Genomic DNA, 18,013 nt, shown 5'->3' on the forward strand with positions numbered 1-18,013 from the left:
GCATGGCCCCCTCACGCGTCAGCATGGCCCCCTCACGCGTCAGCATGGCCCCCTCACGCGTCAGCATGGCCCCCTCACGCGTCAGCATGGCCCCCTCACGCGTCAGCATGGCCCCCTCACGCGTCAGCATGGCCCCCTCACGCGTCAGCATGGCCCCCTCACGCGTCAGCATGGCCCCCTCACGCGTCAGCATGGCCCCCTCACGCGTCAGCATGGCCCCCTCACGCGTCAGCATGGCCCCCTCACGCGTCAGCATGGCCCCCTCACGCGTCAGCATGGCCCCCTCACGCGTCAGCATGGCCCCCTCACGCGTCAGCATGGCCCCCTCACGCGTCAGCATGGCCCCCTCACGCGTCAGCATGGCCCCCTCACGCGTCAGCATGGCCCCCTCACGCGTCAGCATGGCCCCCTCACGCGTCAGCATGGCCCCCTCACGCGTCAGCATGGCCCCCTCACGCGTCAGCATGGCCCCCTCACGCGTCAGCATGGCCCCCTCACGCGTCAGCATGGCCCCCTCACGCGTCAGCATGGCCCCCTCACGCGTCAGCATGGCCCCCTCACGCGTCAGCATGGCCCCCCTCACGCGTCAGCATGGCCCCCCCTCACGCGTCAGCATGGCCCCCCCTCACGCGTCAGCATGGCCCCCCCTCACGCGTCAGCATGGCCCCCCCTCACGCGTCAGCATGGCCCCCCCTCACGCGTTAGCATGGCCCCCCCCACTCGTTAGCATGCCCCCCCCCCACTCGTTAGCATGGCCCCCCCCACTCGTTAGCATGGCCCCACCCTTGTTAGATTGCCCCCCCTGCACTCGTTAGCATAGCCCCCACTCCCGTTAGCATGGCATCCCTACTCGTTAACATGGCTCCACCCCCATTAACATGGCCCCCCCACACTCGTTAACATGAACATGCCCCCCCACACTCGTTAGCATGGCCCCCCCGCACTCGTTAACATGAACATGCCCCCCCACACTTGTTAGCATGGCCCCCCCGCACTCGTTAGCATGGTGTGCTATTGTTTCATTAGCAGCTCAGCACGGCTCCTCAGCAGCCGCTCTGGCGAGGCGTGTGTTTGTGTGGAGCGTCGATCCGCCTCCAGAAAACATCACGAGTCGGGTTTAGAACAAGGGTGTCGAACATGTGGCCCCCCCAGATGTTTTAATATGGCCCCCACTTTTGAGTGCGAGAACTACAGGGCCCACAGTCCTTTGCAGCAGCTGCCCCTTCCTTTGTAATGGAATCATGGTTCATTTCAGGGTTCAGATTAAGGATTTTCACTTGTATAGCGGTGCTGCTAAACAATCCGTTAATTTTTTCAAATTTGTATAGCAATTTGATAATTGCATAGCAAAACACGAAAGTGACTAACAATCCACAATTTAACAATTTCCATTGATATAACACGATTATTTATTTAAAATGTATTTATAAATATTCTATTTAAAAAAAAAAACTATTAACAAATTAACTTTTAAACACTTTTTAAACATTAAAAAAAGAAAAGAAAAAGAAAACTTGCAAATAAAATTAGTTGTTGAACAAATTAATCAACACAAAGTCAGATGGCCTTATTTACAACTTTCTTTCATATCATCATCAATCAGATGACTATTTGCAGGAGTTTCATTTACATATTAATTGTCATTACACTCTTCTGATGGAAAAATAAAGGTCGCTGTGGTGTCCATCATGGTGTATTTTATGTGTTATTCAAATTGTACCACTCTAGTTGACGTTCCATTCCATTTTTCGTTTTGCTATTTGATGACGGTCCCTAAGTACACGTCTCGTCTCGGCTCCGGCTGCACATTTGATGACGGTCCCTAAACACTCGTCTCGGCTCCGTCTGCACATTCGGAGCCGTGTAATTAGTTGCGCCCAAAATACGCATCTGATTGTTAAAAACGAGGTTGTGTCACTTGGCAGTATAAATATTTTGGCTGTGTATGATCTGCAAAGACTTTTGCGTTTAGGAGCTTTTGACCTCGGAAGTCTGAATCTGTGACGCTAACTTTACCGCACGTGGCTCCTCCCACTTTCAGACTCGATCTGTGACAGCAGCGGGACTCGTCACGTCAACACAGCGTCCTACATGTGTCATGCCGTTATTGACGATCGATTGACGAGTGATCAGTACTTTTAGGCGGTTTGGTTAAACAATTGAACACACATTTTTGTATCGCAAAATCTGCGATACAAAAGCACTTTTTTATGACGAATGCATCGCATTTGAGAGAAATTGCGTTGCATTTTGCGATGCGATACCGCTTATTCTGAACCCTGCATTTGTCCAGACGGGTTCTAAAACATGAGCCGAGTCCACGAATTTCATGAAAATGACGTGGAAAATTTGATGAAAACACTCTTTTGTCCATAAATGGTAGTAATCTAAATATATTGTAAATATCGTAAACAGGTACTAATCTTTTCATCATGTGACTTTTGCGTTCTAGTCAGTTGAGGCCTTATTTGAGTCCTTATCGCCATGTTCACTTTGAGCCGGATCAGAACGGTCCAAAAGTGCAGAAGTACAGAACTAGTATCAAAAAACCAGAGCCAGGGTTTCTCAGGAGAGTTGACTTCGGTTCGGTGTCGGTAAAAGGCTGTTTTTCTGCCAGGAGACAGCATGGGGCGCCAACGGACACTTCAAACGCCCCAAAAATACATATTTAACCATCACAGGGACAAACAAAGACATTTAATGAGGTGAAAATGTTCTGCTTTGAGTGAACTGCACCGGTTCATTTAAATAAAGTGACCGTGACAGATCGAGCCTCCAAAATGGTCACTTTGGGCTCCCGTGAGATGATTGGATGAGAGTGAGACGCAGGTCTCTTTACCTGTCTCTTTGCTCACACACACAACACACAACACACAACACAGACACAGACACAGACACACACACGTGGAGCTGCATCAATAATGCAGCGCAGACTTCGCGAGTCCACAAACTCCAATTAATCTCAAAGGCCGAGGAACAAAGCTCCGTCTGTTTGACAAACAGGACGAGCCTCAGACTCACACGAGGAGAACAGAGCTCACAAGACCGAAGGACAAGACCAAAGGAGGTTAACGGAGCTTCAAGAGGAACGTCCAGAATGTTTGGAGACGTCTGACATTTGAGCGTCTCCGGCAGGACGAACCCAGAGACGACCAGTCAGAACATGAGCTTTGATTTGGAACTGACACCAAGCATTATTCTAGTTTATTGAAGACATGATCGAGCAAAAAAAGGCTGAAATATGGAGACGGAAGGCTTCAGAGAGAGAATTATTAGTGTTTTATTAATTAGAATAAAAAATGCATCCGAACAAAGACATCATGCCACTGTCTTTGTGTTTTAGGGTCTGTCGGCCGACTTATACTCCAGAGCGACTTATGTGTGATATTATTTGTTATTTTCACACTGTCAACCACAAGAGGGCGCTCTAGACTCTAAGCGATGCAGAAGAAGAATCTGCACTTCTTCTACCTCTGGAGTTTGTGGAGTTGTTTAGAAGTGACACAGAGGAAGAAGAATTCAATGGATTTAGTGATTTGGGGTAAAACTGATGCTTTGGTAAACTTGTTAGCATGTTCTTTATGCTATAGTTATCTGAATAACTGTTCATATGTTACGTTAACATACCAGACACTTACCACAGTTCTGTCTGTGCGTCATGTAGCTGAAGGTGTTAGCGTTAGCATACGTACACCTATTCACCATGTTCTAAATAAATTTCCCCCCAAAAATGCGACTTATACTCCGGTGCGACTTATACTTCGGTGCGACTTATACTCCGGAAAATACGGTACTGAATAAAACACATACATTACTGTGCGACTGTGACTTACGGGTTTGTATCGGAGCGCGTCTCGGTACGACCCGAACAGCGCAGCCTGAGTTCGGAGAAACGCCCGCGCCACTCCACTTCCTGTGGCCGTGGACTGTTTCTTCAGCTTGCTCTTCAGCGAGGACACCTGCAGGCAGAAGTACGGAACAACACCCTCTGCGTTATGCGTGTTTAAAACTCTCATCTTTTTGAACTTAAAACAATGTACAGCTAGGCGTTCTCTCGGTAAGGCGTTCCCTCGTCAGGATTTGTGTTAGGACTCCATCTACAGGCAGCAGAAGGAATTACCATGGGGAAATGAACAAAAGCTAGCTTGTCCCGACATGCTACTGTAAGAACCTTGGAGCTGAATATCACACAATTAGAAAATCATAAAAACTGCAATTATTTTTTGAGATTTGAAAACGAGACAATGTTTTATGGAGTTAAAAACCGCATGAGACCTCAAGATCTCGATCTTTGACCTGTGAAATGTGTGAGTGTTTTTGTAAGGCTCAAGGAATACGAGCTCGTGAACAGCATTCATGAAGCGTTAAAGATAAATACAACTCAAGACATGATTTTGATGCTTAAAAGCTCAAATTTGCATCATATTTGTCATTTAAAAAGATTATTTAACTGGACACTAGAGCGGGACACTGGACACTAGAGCGGGACAATGGACACTAGAGCGGGACACTAGAGCGTAGAGCGGGACACTAGAGCGGGACATTAGAGCGGGACACTAGAGCGGGACACTCTAGCGGGACACTCTAGCGGGACACTCTAGCGGGACACTCTAGCGAGACACTCTAGCGGGACACTAGAGCATCTGAGAGGCATTATCACCTCCAGATGGGAGCGACGGCTCGACCGGTCAGAGTGTGAAGAGGCACATTTACAGGTCGTCCCAGAGAGAGAGGGAGGTCCTGCTGTGTCCATGAATGAGACGAGGAGAGAAAGAGGGGGAGGAAAAGAGGGAGGAAAGGGGGAGAAAAAGGGGAGGAAGAGGAGAAGAAAAAAGAGGGAGGAAGAGGGGAGGAAAAGAGGGAGGAAGAGGAAGAGGAGAGGAAAATGGGGAGGAAAGGGGAGGAAAAGGGGAGGAAGAGAGTAAAAGAGGGAGGAAAGGGGGAGAAAAAGGGGAGGAAGAGGGGAGCAAGAAGAGAGGAAGAGGAGAGGAAGAAGGGGAGGAAAGGGGGGAAGGAAGAGGGGAGGAAGAGGGGGAGGAAAGGGGGGAAGGACCAGCAGAAAGCTTTCAGTCTGAAGCCTTCAAAGGTTTTTACGCCACAAAAAATCACGATGTTACGTTAAGAAGTGATTAAACCGAGAGGTATTTATCTTAATCTGAGTCCACGTTTTTGAAAGAAGACATGTTGAAAATGAAGACACACAAAGTAAAAAACAAAACAGAAATAAAAACCCTCCCATTTTGTCCAAATGTTGCAGTGCTTTTTTTCTTTTCTAATTTCAAGTAAGAAAATGCTTGTTTTTCTCACATTTTAAGTAAAAACATGATATTGTATGCTGGTTTTATCTATACTCTCGTTTTAGAACAGTCAAATTATATGAAAACAAGATCAATATTTCTTATTCCAAACACACTTTAACTCTTTATCTTCTTTGCAGTTCATTTCAGTCACTTCATGTTGGATAAACTGAATCTTTGGAGTAAAAACAAAAGTCTGACTCATCAGTTTTGGCTCTGATCGACTATTTAATTATAAGAACAAGCGAAGCAAAAAGGAACATCGTATTCCTGTCTGGATCAGTGTTTGTGGTAAATAAACTGCAGACAGGAGACTTGTTTTGTCTAAGATTTGTGTAATAAAGCAGAAAGAATGTTTAATTTGACTGAAAATAAGAGGATTATCGCTTCCTCTTTATGTCGCACCTGCCCATGATCTTCCTTTGGTCAGTCTGTGGGAAACAGCCTCTTAATCAACTTAAATGTAAAATATAGTGCAACAGAACGACAAAAAGTGAGAAAATATCACATTAAAATGACAAAAATCACAATTTTTTTGCAATTATTCGATTATTACTGTTATTCCTTTTGTATATTACGATTCCTGACCAGATAAAGGTACAATATACAGATAAAGGTACACTATACAGCTAAAAGGTACACTGTACGGCTAAAAGGTACACTGTACGGCTAAAAGGTACACTGTACGGCTAAAAGGTACACTGTACGGCTAAAAGGTACACTGTACGGCTAAAAGGTACACTGTACGGCTAAAAGGTACACTGTACGGCTAAAAGGTACGCTATAGGTACGGTATGCAGATAAAGGTACGGTATGCAGATAAAGGTACGGTATGCAGATAAAGGTAGGGTATGCAGATAAAGGTAGGGTATGCAGATAAAGGTACGGTATGCAGATAAAGGTACAATATATACAGATAAAAGGTACGATACACACAGATAAAAGGTACAATATATACAGAGAAAGGTACAATATATCCAGAGAAAGGTACAATATATCCAGAGAAAGGTACGATATACAGAGAAAGGTACGATATACAGAGAAAGGTACGATATACAGAGAAAGGTACGATATACAGAGAAAGGTACGATATACAGAGAAAGGTACGATATACAGATAGAGGTACGATATACAGATAGAGGTACGATATACAGATAGAGGTACGATATACAGATAGAGGTACAATATACAGATAGAGGTACAATATACAGATAGAGGTACAATATACAGATAGAGGTACAATATACAGATAAAGGTACAATATACAGATAATTATACAGATAAAGGTACAATATACAGATAAAAGGTACAATATACAGATAAAGGTACAATATACAGAATGAGGAGAATATTAAGAATTGGAGAAAAATACACATATTTCTTCACATTTTTGGCCATTTTGATTAAAAAATATTGCTTTCCCGGTTATAAAACACTGCATTTTACTGAACGATCTGAGAGAGGAGAGAGAGAGTTACTGCACTGCACGACGAGCGTGGCATTCGCTGATTATCCGGCGATGGTGCTCGGCGAAGGCTCGTTTCTCGTCTTAATTGTGTTGGTTTTGCGCTCGTCTCATCTCCAGAAGCTTCCTCTCCCGGACTCGAGGAGGAGGAGGAGGAGGAGAGGGTTTTAAGGATGACAAAAGACTCAGGCGGCCATCGGGGCCCCGGGGAGCCGCAGAGGAAGTTGTCAAGAGGCGCCGCTCACCTGCTCAGTGTGCGGTGCGAGCGAGCGTGCGAACAGAGGTACAAAGAAGTGTGGAGCTCATCGTGACTGTGACTCGCTGAGCAGAGACTCAATCAGACTGAAGAGTACCCAGACTGCACTGTGTTTAAAGGACTCATATTACGCCACATTAATTACTTTTTCTTTCTTTTAGGCTTGTTCTGACATTGTTCCCTGTCAGAAAACTCAGCTGGAGCACAGTTAAGCTTCATTCGCACTTGTTTGAAGAATCCTGGTTAGAAGGTCTTCTCCCTCCGAGCGTCAAAAAAACTCGTTCTGAATCTCGTCGATGTGTGAGGCGGCTCCTGTGCTGTTTTTGACTCCGTAAATCATCTCCAGACTCGTTCTGACTCGTTTCTCCCGTCAAATCGCGATCAGAACAACTGCCGGCTTCATTAGCATTTCTCTCAAATATGTAATTTTCTCTGCTGCCAGTAGATGTAGGCCTAAGCTCAGTTCCTTGCGTAATATTTGTCCTTTAATTCTGAAAAAAAGGTCACATGTTCTAATATTTGTTGGATATAGCAATATTAAAAGCTTAATTTACATCCAGTGTGTCGTCGTTCCTCATATAGATCTTTTTTCAGACAGTGTAGTACATGATCGCCATGAGAACATCTACAGATCGTCACGAGAACATCTACAGATCGTCGTGAGAACATCTACAGATCGTCGTGAGAACATCTACAGATCGTCGTGAGAACATCTACAGATCGTCGTGAGAACATCTACAGATCGTCGTGAGAACATCTACAGATCGTCGTGAGAACATCTACAGATCGTCATGAGAACATCTACAGATCGCCATGAGAACATCTACAGATCGCCACTAGAACATCTACGGATCGCCATTAGGTTTGTTCAAAACCAGATCGAGTCCCAGCACGAGTCTCGCGTGGGTTCATCTGTTGACACTGGGCGTTCCTGGAGGCGAGCAGAAGTGGGAGGGGACGCCGCTCCCTGGAGGTCGCTTCAAACGCCACTGCGGCTAAACGAACAAGAGTCTGCGCTTTCTGAGACGAGCTGGATGAATATTTCATGCTTTTGTGTCGCTCTTTCGGGTGGAATCAAACGTGTTGTCAGCGTAAACGACGAAGGCGGAACCGCAAAGTGACGTGCGGGGACTGGCTCAAACGTGCGGGGAGTGGCTCAAACGTGCGGGGAGTCCCTCCAACGTAAGGGGAGTGGCTCAAACGTGCGGGGAGCGGCTCAAACGTGCGGGGAGCGGCTCAAACGTAAGGGGAGTGGCTCAAACGTAAGGGGAGTCGCTCCAACGTAAGGGGAGTGGCTCAAACGTAACGGGAGTGGCTCAAAGGTAAGGGGAGTGGCTCAAACGTAAGGGGAGTGGCTCAAACGTGCGGGGAGCGGCTCAAACGTGCGGGGAGCGGCTCAAACGTGCGGGGAGTGGCTCAAACGTGCGGGGAGTGGCTCAAACGTGCGGGGAGCGGCTCAAACGTGCGGGGAGTGGCTCAAACGTGCGGGGAGCGGCTCAAACGTGCGGGGAGTCGCTCCAACGTAAGGGGAGTCGCTCCAACGTAAGGGGAGTGGCTCAAAGGTAAGGGGAGTGGCTCAAAGGTAAGGGGAGTGGCTCAAACGTAAGGGGAGTGGCTCAAACGTGCGGGGAGCGGCTCAAACGTGCGGGGAGTGGCTCAAACGTGCGGGGAGTGGCTCAAACGTGCGGGGAGCGGCTCAAACGTGCGGGGAGTGGCTCAAACGTGCGGGGAGCGGCTCAAACGTGCGGGGAGTCGCTCCAACGTAAGGGGAGTCGCTCCAACGTAAGGGGAGTGGCTCAAAGGTAAGGGGAGTGGCTCAAACGTAAGGGGAGTGGTTCAAACGTAAGGGGGGTGACGCGATGGGCCACGACGGGCGATAAACTATGGGTGATAAACAACGGGCGATAAACAACGGGCAATAAAAGTACGGTCTCAAGCTGCTGAGCATGTTAAACACAACATGAAGCTGTAACACTTTAATACATTTCAAATCAACCATTCTGGGATGAATCGGGGTCAGATTGTACTCCAAAGTACTACGGCTTTTTATGGATTCCGTTTGTACTTTTCTGAACCATCATTCCAGCCGCTAAATCTCATTTTTAGAGATTAGCTTCAACTTTTAAAGAGGAATCGTCAAAACTCGACAAACTAGAGTCAGACAATCCTCCAACACCAGCCGAAAATCCATGCTTATTTTCCTGTGGGCGGAGCTTGTTTACACTTAGAATTAGAGTGAACAGAGCTTAACAAAGAGTTCAACCGTTTGTTTGTTTGTTTGTTTGTTGACTGGTTCCTTGATGTAAAGTGCTTTGAGTACCTTGACGGTAGAAAAGCGCTATATAAATGTGACCATTTATTTACCATTTAGAGGAGAAGAGAGGGGGGAGAGAGGAGGAGAAGAAGAGAGAGGAGAGAGAGAGGAGAAGAAGAGAGGAGAGAGAGAGGAGGAGAAGAGAGAGGAGAAGAGAGAGGAGAGAGAGAGGAGAAGAAGAGAGAGGAGAAGAGAGAGGAGAGAGAGAGGAGGAGAAGAGAGAGGAGAAGAGAGAGGAGAGAGAGAGGAGGAGAAGAGAGGAGAGAGAGAGGAGGAGAAGAGAGAGGAGAAGAGAGAGGAGAGAGAGAGGAGGAGAAGAGAGAGGAGAGAGAGAGGAGGAGAAGAGAGAGGAGAGAGAGAGGAGAGAGGAGAGAGAGAGGAGAGAGAGAGGAGAGAGAGAGGAGGAGAAGAGAGAGGAGAGAGAGAGGAGGAGGAGACAGAAGAGAGAGGTGAGACTGGAGAACACCAATCGACGGCGGCGAGGCTGACGGAGGCGAGGCGAGTCCTGAAGTTGCGCGAGATGACGAAATAACCGTAACGGATGAAGATAATAGAATTGTTTGAAAGTTTTCAGAAAATCCAGGAAACACTTTGTCCCCAACGCGTCGCGCTGCCAGTGTCAGAAAAGAGAAGTGCGAGCGGCGAGACACTTCTAATGAGGCGGGGACACAACCCGCCCTGTTTGCTTTTTCTCGGCGTTACAGGAAAAAACGGGTGATAAAGAGATAAGTTCAAAGTTTTTCGCGTGTAAGACTCGCGCGCCGAGATTAATTAAATTGGCACTTGCGACAAATATAGCGGTAAAGCATGACAAACGTTAATACGCCCCTCTTCGCCGCATCAGACGCCAGGATAAACGCAATAATTGGTGTTTAGCGGAGCAGCCCGATCCGTCAGGTCGGGGGGCTCCATGGCAACGGCGCTGTCAGGCTAATTAGCTTGTACGCCGGGAGTGAAGCTAGCACGGCGCTCGGAGACGGAGGCCGAGCGCTACAGGTGACGCCGCCGCGTTCGGCGCTGACATTTTTCAGTGTAAAGTCAGAGCCGCCGGTGAAGGATCAAAGCAGCCGCGCCCGCCGGGTCCAATTAAGACAAGCGCCATCGTGGAAGCGGCGGCGGGAAACGTGCGGGAAACAAGCGGGAAATACACGTCTAATAGTGTGTATTCATCAAATGTTCTCAATAATTCAAAAAACGTGCGGAAAATCTTTTTTTATATTCTGCAAATGTTTAAAGTTATAATTCATGATTCGACCAACGAATTTACTGAAAATATTTGTCTTTTTTTCCTTTTTTAAAAATTTTTAGTCAGAAAATTAAAAAAAAATTAAAATTAGGATTCAAGATTTCACCAAAAAACTTGCAGAAAATATTTGTCTATTTTTTTTTTTTCAGCAAATGTTTAAAATGACAGCTCATGAGTAAAAAATAAATGTGCAGAACAACATTTATCAAACGTTCGGTTTTGTAGCAGTTGGAGACAAATAAAAAACATTTATATCTATATATTTATAAATCAAAAGTTAGATTTTAAAATCTTTTGATAAAATTATTTGTGGTAGAATCTGCTCATCGATCGTACTCACGACGAGACTTTAAATATATATAAAGATTATACTACAACTGCTCTGGAGGAGGGTCTCGTTACCATAGCGATGTTGTTGTCTGAAACGATCCACACACTCATGTTTTTAAAGTTTGTGATGTAAAAAAAAGACTGAAAACATCTGTCAATGCGAGACGGCAAGAAAAAAAGAAAAGATGAGAAATCAAATCGCCACTGAAGGAGAGAAAGAGGAGGGATAGAGAAGGAGGGATAGAGAGAGAGGGAGAGAGAGAGCGAGGGGGAGGGACTCATTAAAGGACAGTCCCCAACAAAAGAGCAGGGGTCAGAGGTCACAGTGGAACAGATCTCTATTTGACTCCTGCAACACCCGAGATAATGAACAGGTGCATGAAAGAAGAGAGAGAGGAGAGAGGGAGAAGAGAGAGGCGAGAGTGAGGAGAAGAGAGAGAAGAGAGAGGAGAGAGGGAGGAGGAGAAGAAAGAGGAGAGAGGGAGGAGGAGAGAGATGAGGGATAGAAGAGAGAAGAGAGAGAAGAGGAGGGAGGAGAGATAGAAGAGAGAAGAGGAGAGAGGAGAGATAGAAGTGAGGGAGGAGAAGAGAGGAGAGAGGGAGGAGGAGAAGAAAGAGGAAATAGAGGAGAGGAGAGAGGGAGGAGAAGAGGAGAGAGGAGTCTTGCTCTGAAACACATCGGCAGAAATCTTTCCAATAAAATCTACAAAGGTGAAGTTTTGTTTTAGAAATTAGTTTGAAAATCCTTAAAATATAGAAATAATCATAAGTTTAAAATACTAAAATATAAATAATTTAGATTTACATTTAAATTACTCAAGTTTTGTCCGAATCTTTTTAGTAAAAGTATGAAATGATTTAAAAAAAAAAAAATTTCAGCCGTTTAAAAAAATAAAAAGTAGTGTTTTTGGTCTTGTTTTGTTTGAGATTCTGTCGAGGGAAAGAACGCCACAGGGACGTAATTAAAGAAGAAGAAGAAGACGAGTTACGGAGGAATCACACACTCGCTTTTGATGTCGAGAGAAAGAGGACACAACACACACAACACACAACACACACACAACACACACACACACACACACATTAAAACACACACACACACACACACACACATTAAAACACACACACATTAAAACACACACACACACACACATTAAAACACACACACACACACACATTAAAACACACACACATTAAAACGAGGTGATCTGAACAAAGACGAGAACCAGAGTCAATGAAGAAATGACGATAGAGAGAAAGGAACAGGAGAGAGAGAAGAAGAGGGAGAGAATAAATATGCCAATCAAACGACACAGGTTTAGTTTCCATGACCTCGACGGTTCATTCTGTGTCGTCCAAAAGAACATGACAAGTATCCATCACTCGTTTGCAGGAGCTCCAAGTCCCAGATGCAAGTCAAGCAGGGCATTTATGTCACGATGGGCCCTTTTCACCATAGGGCTTTTTCATGAGTTTCCAGCGGAGGAAACTCATTTCGACCGCTTGTATCCGCAATCTTGTCCTTTGGGTCACTACCCAAAGCTCATGACCATAGGTGAGGTCAGAACGTAGACCGACCGGTAAATAGAGAGCTTTGCCTTTCGGCTCAGCTCCCTCTTTACCACAACGGTCCGATGCAGCGACTGCATCACTGCAGCCGCTGCACCGATCCGCCTGTCGATCTCACGCTCCATCCTTCCCTCACTCGTGAACAAGACCCCGAGATACTTGAACTCCTCCACTTGGGGCAAGGACTCCCCACCCACCTGGAGAGGGCAAGACACCTTTTTCCGGTCGAGAACCATGATCTCGGATTTGGAGGTGCTGATTCTCATCCCAGCCGCTTCACACTCGGCTCAAACCGTCCCAGTGCATGTTGCAGGTCCGGGTTTGATGGAGCCATCAGGACAACATTGTCTACAAACAGAAGAGATGAGATCCTGTGGTCCCCAAACCGGACACCCTCCGACCCCTGACCACACCCTCCGCCCCCTGACTGCACCTAGAAATTCTGTCCATAAAAACTATGAACAAAACTGGTGACAAAGGGCAGCCCTGAGGAGTCCCGCATGCACTGGGAACAGGTCTGACTTACTGCCGTGAACACAGCTCCTGCTCCGATCATACAGGGACCGTACGGCCCTGAGCAAAGGGCCCCGGACCCCGTACTCCCGGACCGGAGCACCCCCCCAAAGGACACCCCGAGGAACACGGTCGAAAGCCTTCTCCAGATCCACAAAGCACATGTGGACTGGTTGGGCAAACTCCCATGAACCCTCGAGCACCCGATGGAGGGTATAGAGCTGGTCCAGTGTTCCTAAAACCGCTCTGCTCCTCCTGAATCCAAGGGTCGACTATCGGTCGGATTCTCCTCTCCAGTACCTTGGAATAGACCTTACCGGGGAGGCTGAGGAGTGTGATCCCTCTGTAGTTGGAACACACCCTCCGGTCCCCCTTCTTGACAAGAGGGACCACCACCCCGGTCTACCAGTCCAGAGACACTGTCTCCGACCGCCACGCGATGTTGCAGAGACGTGTCAGCCAAGACAGTCCTACAACATCCAGAGAATTTAGGTCCTCAGGGCGGATCTCATCCACCCCCGGAGCCACTGAGGAGTTTGCCAACAACCTCAGTAACTTCAGCTTGGGTTGGGGAACGTCTTGCAGAGCTCTCTGTCAGCAGAGTCTTCAACTCACTCCATTGTTAATGCAGCTGCTCGGAGCTGTGGTCGCAAGGTCTCCGGTGCCTGTTGCGGCGGCAACCCCCGAACCCGGTGGTGGACACCAGAAGTAAGGGATGTCATCAGGCTGAAGAAAGGAGGCCTACCAGGCCTCTTTGGCTTGTAAGTCTCCTGAGGTCAGTGACAGGTATGGACAGGCCAGGCGGGCTGCAGCTTGTGCTGTCGCAGAGTCAAAACCATGAGCTGCTACGGTCCGTGTAGCGCCGCATCGGCTGTAGCTCGCTGACTTTAAGGGCCTCGTTAAGCGCCTCACTCTGATCGGCCTCCGCTAGAAAACTCGTGAGTAACAAAAAGTTTGTTCTTCCTCCGACTCTCGCGGGGCCTCTGAGGAGTCTGCCTCGGCTTTTCGCGTCGCTCGCTCCCAAAATTACCGTGATTTTTGATTAAGTGTGCCAGGTGCTCTCTCCGGAGGCGCCACCTCACCCCCGTCTCCCCCGTCTCCCCTTCATTTGCTTCACCCCCGTCTCCCCTTCATTTGCTCACCATGAAACACACTGGGGGGGAGGGAGGGGCCCATAAATGTATGCCTTGATTGGGAATACAAATGATCAAATGCGACGCGGCGACAAACGCACCGAGTAGTGTCGAACGTGTCGGCAAAGGGGAGAAGAGAGGGGAGAAGAGGGGAGAAGAGGGGAGAAGAGGGGAGAAGAGGGGAGAAGAGGAGAGAAGAGGAGGAGAGAGGAGAAAGAGGAGGAGAGAGGAGAGAGGAGGAGAAAGAGGAGAAGAGCGGGGAGGAGGCGTCTGAAAATAAAGACGTGGAGGCTCACCTTGGATGTGCGGCAACAGAAGGAATACTTAATGAAAAAAAACAAAAAATCACAAACTAAATCAATGCCGCGATGAGACGGCGAGAGTTGTAGCGGCGCATTGTTTGTTTCCCGAATTAAGCGACTCTAATTTGCTATTCTTGGGTACTTTTAATGACTGGCAAAGCAGCGGCGCCGAGCGAAAAAAAAGAGCCAATTAGAACTTTATCAGCGGGGCCGTAACAACGAGGAGCGGCGCGCTGAGGAACGCCATTCAGGAAGTGCCTTGATCTCGGCCGAGAAAACAAGAGCGCGTCTTTTCTCCGTGCGCTTGTCAACACGCTCGTTTCACCGGCGCGCGGGCTAATAATGCCTTTTTTCTTTATTACCGCGGCGACGGCAGACGGAGCGAAAGTTTGTGTTTACTCAAAAGCGGTTCCTGGAAAGAGGCTAAAATAAGCTTGAAAATATACACGCCTCGCATTTCCATATTTCAGAGTTTAATAATTGACTAAAGATAAAGAGACGCAACAGAGGGATTTAAACACTCGAATAACTCTGAATGTCATTAAGACCAAAACTTTCAGAATAAGAGATTTTTAATTAAATGAGCCTTTTCCATGATAAATGTGATGCTTCTTTTACCATAATCAGTCACTTGATGCAAATATTTACTTTGTATTCTTATTTTATCTTATTTTGACTTTTTAAACACATTATCAACCAAATAAATGTTGAAATGTGGTGACTTAGTTTTTGAATTAAGTGTATTATTGATAAAAATCCTAAATTGTTCATTCGTTATTGACAGTTTGATGTAATACCGTCGCTGTTTTTGTTAATTAATGTATTTTTTTTATCATAGTCAAAGTCACTTAATGCAAATATTAACTTTGTATTAATATTTTATCTTATTTTGACTTTTTAAACACATTATCAACCAAATAAATGTTAAAATGTGGTGTATTATTGATAAAAAATCCTAAATTGTTCATTCAATTTTGACAGTTTGATGTAATAAAGTCGCTGTTTTTGTTCAAATGTTTTAGAGTTTAACACTTACAATTATCAAAACACAACTGCGATTATATGAAAAAAATATTAGTAAATGAACTGCTGCAGCCCAAATTCAAACTGCGTTTAAAATTTTACATTTTTTTTTATTGTGCATATTTGTTATTTTTGAATTTTATCTTTACGTTACTTAAAGGTGCACAGCGTGACTTTCCCTGCCACTTTCTCGTCTCCGTGGAGATGCTAATGCTGCGACCGGAATGTTCCGCATTAAACCTTTAGTGAAACATTGTTATTCATCGTTAATAACTGTGAGCGACTTTGCAGCTATATAAACGCATAACTGTGAAGCAAAAACACATCCATGCGCGCTCGGACGGATAATCAAGCAGAAAAGTGCCGCGGTGCAGCTTTAAACGTCCCCGTCGTGCCACAAATAAAGCGTCTCTCTTTCGCTCGCGGCCAAACGGAAGCGCTACTGCTTTGCTAGCGCGTCTAATAGTCAATAAATCTGAAATATGGAGTGTGAAGTAGCGCAACGGGGCCATTAGGGGGCTGCGGCGGCGGCGGCGGCTGGCGGAGGAGGGGCGTAATTCGGGACAAGTGTGACCTCCGACCCCGCGCAGCCGAGCCCGGAGCGGCGGTCAGTTAACGCCGGCCACATGTTCACCGTAAACGCAGAGCGAGTTGGAGCTCCGGAGCGAGGGGAAAAACGCGGCCGACGAGAAACGGGGGAAACGGACGGAAAACGGTGAGGGAAAACGAGGAATGTCGCCGGATGGTTTGCACTGAACTTGGGTTGAACACGTGTTTCACTCCAATCGCGCTCGAAAGACGATTGAAAAAGCTGATTTTGGACCAGTTTCTACGACATATTTAGCATTATTTATAAATGTTTAAATGTTTCTTACTCTAAGTCGTGTTTCTGCTCCGACAAAAAGCTATTTCTGGGTTATACTTTATAATAAATACACTCCTTAAGCCTAATGCAAGAAGTAATGTATCAATAACAAAGAGTTGATTTGTTACTATGAATTAAGTCTTTGTTCATCCTTTACTAAGGCCAATTAAGGTGTAGTTAATATCTAAGTATGTTTAACTTGTGTCCTGAAGGAAAAGCAGGAGCAAATCTACATAAATAATGATAATAATTCTATTACACAGCACTTTATACATAACTACACCATAATAAGTCTTAATAAAGCACGAACAAAGACTTAAATCATGATGAACTAATAGTTTATTAAGCATGATTCTGGCTTAGTCACGACTTAATTAAGGTGAGGGTTCTGAGAATTAATTAAATAGTTACTGATCATTCTCAGTAAATATTTGTTCATTATGAATTAACTCTTTGTTCATGTTTTATTAAGAGTAAATATCTAAATAACACTGATAATAATAAAAAGCAAAGTTTTTCCATGATCGAGCAGACAAAAATCTTGATATTTTACATTTTCAAATGACAAAAAGTGCAGAAATATCGATACAAACTTCCTTTTTTTTACTAATCGACTCTTTTGTAGCTTCATGGTAGTTTGTATTATAATACATTATTTTAATGTGCATACAGATGTCAAAATAGTGTTTTTAAGATTTTAATACTATATATACTATACTATATATATATATTTTGGGCTATTTAATTTTTTATTAGAACATAGAAAAATAAAAACAACAACAACAACAACAACAACAGAAAAACACAACAAAATGGAAGAAAAGGAATAAAAGTATAAACTAAGCGAGTGGTACGTCCCAGTGGAGGAGCACAAAGTTGCATGTTTGGAGAAAACCGCTGTGTCAAAGTGCACATTATTCACAGGGGGAGGGGCCTAATGCTGGAGAAACGGTGGTTGCCGGGAGACAGGTCATTACCATGTGTCTGGGACTGTCCTGTTGTACAAAAGACGATACAGACTATTTTTGACACACACAAACTGCTCCGACGTTAAAGGAGTGGACAGACATCGTGACTGACATACGCACCATGGCAACAAGAACCGCCGGACTCAACTTGAAAATGGACAAATTCAATAAACGATGGACAAAATGGACTCATACTTCTGCCATAAGACACTTCACTTTCTTATTCTGAGTTCTCTATGGTCCTGCCCAGCCCCGCCTTAAAAAAGTATGTGTGCATGTATGTGGATATATTGTATTTTCCGGATTATAAATTGCATTTTTTGGGGGGAAATTTATTTGATGTTTAAAATAATAACAGATGAGAGAACATGGTGAATAGGTGTACGTATGCTAACGCTAACACCTTCAGCTACATGACGCACAGACAGAACTGTGGTAAGTGTCTGGTATGTTAACGTAACATATTAACAGTTATTCAGATAACTATAGCATAAAGAACATGCTAGCAAGTTTACCAAAGCATCAGTTTTACCCCAAATCACTAAATCCATTGAATTCTTCTTCCTCTGTGTCACTTCTAAACAAGTCCACAAACTCCAGAGGTAGAAGAAGTGCAGATTCTTCTTCTGCGTCGCTTAGAGCCTAGAGCGCACTCTTGTGGTTGTCAGTGTGAAACTAACAAATAATATCACATATAAGTCGCACCCCGGCCAAAACTATGAAAAAAGGTGC

The 18,013-nt window shown here is 45.5% G+C and overlaps 1 protein-coding gene across 1 annotated transcript in view; it reads right to left on the reverse strand.

Moving 5' to 3' along the window:
* The window catches only part of dennd1b (DENN/MADD domain containing 1B), a 223,272-nt gene that overhangs the window by 48,483 nt on the left and 156,776 nt on the right, over window positions 1–18,013 (reverse strand). Inside the window, exon 13 of the mRNA XM_072438119.1 lies at window positions 3,834–3,959. Within this exon, the coding sequence (XP_072294220.1) occupies window positions 3,834–3,959 (126 nt within the window). The remainder of the gene's footprint in view (window positions 1–3,833; window positions 3,960–18,013) is intronic.

The sequence above is a fragment of the Eucyclogobius newberryi genome, unplaced genomic scaffold (assembly GCF_026437365.1).
Source record: "Eucyclogobius newberryi isolate DKJ021-1_F unplaced genomic scaffold, fEucNew1.0.hap1 SCAF_9, whole genome shotgun sequence".
Lineage (NCBI taxonomy): Eukaryota > Metazoa > Chordata > Actinopteri > Gobiiformes > Gobiidae > Eucyclogobius > Eucyclogobius newberryi.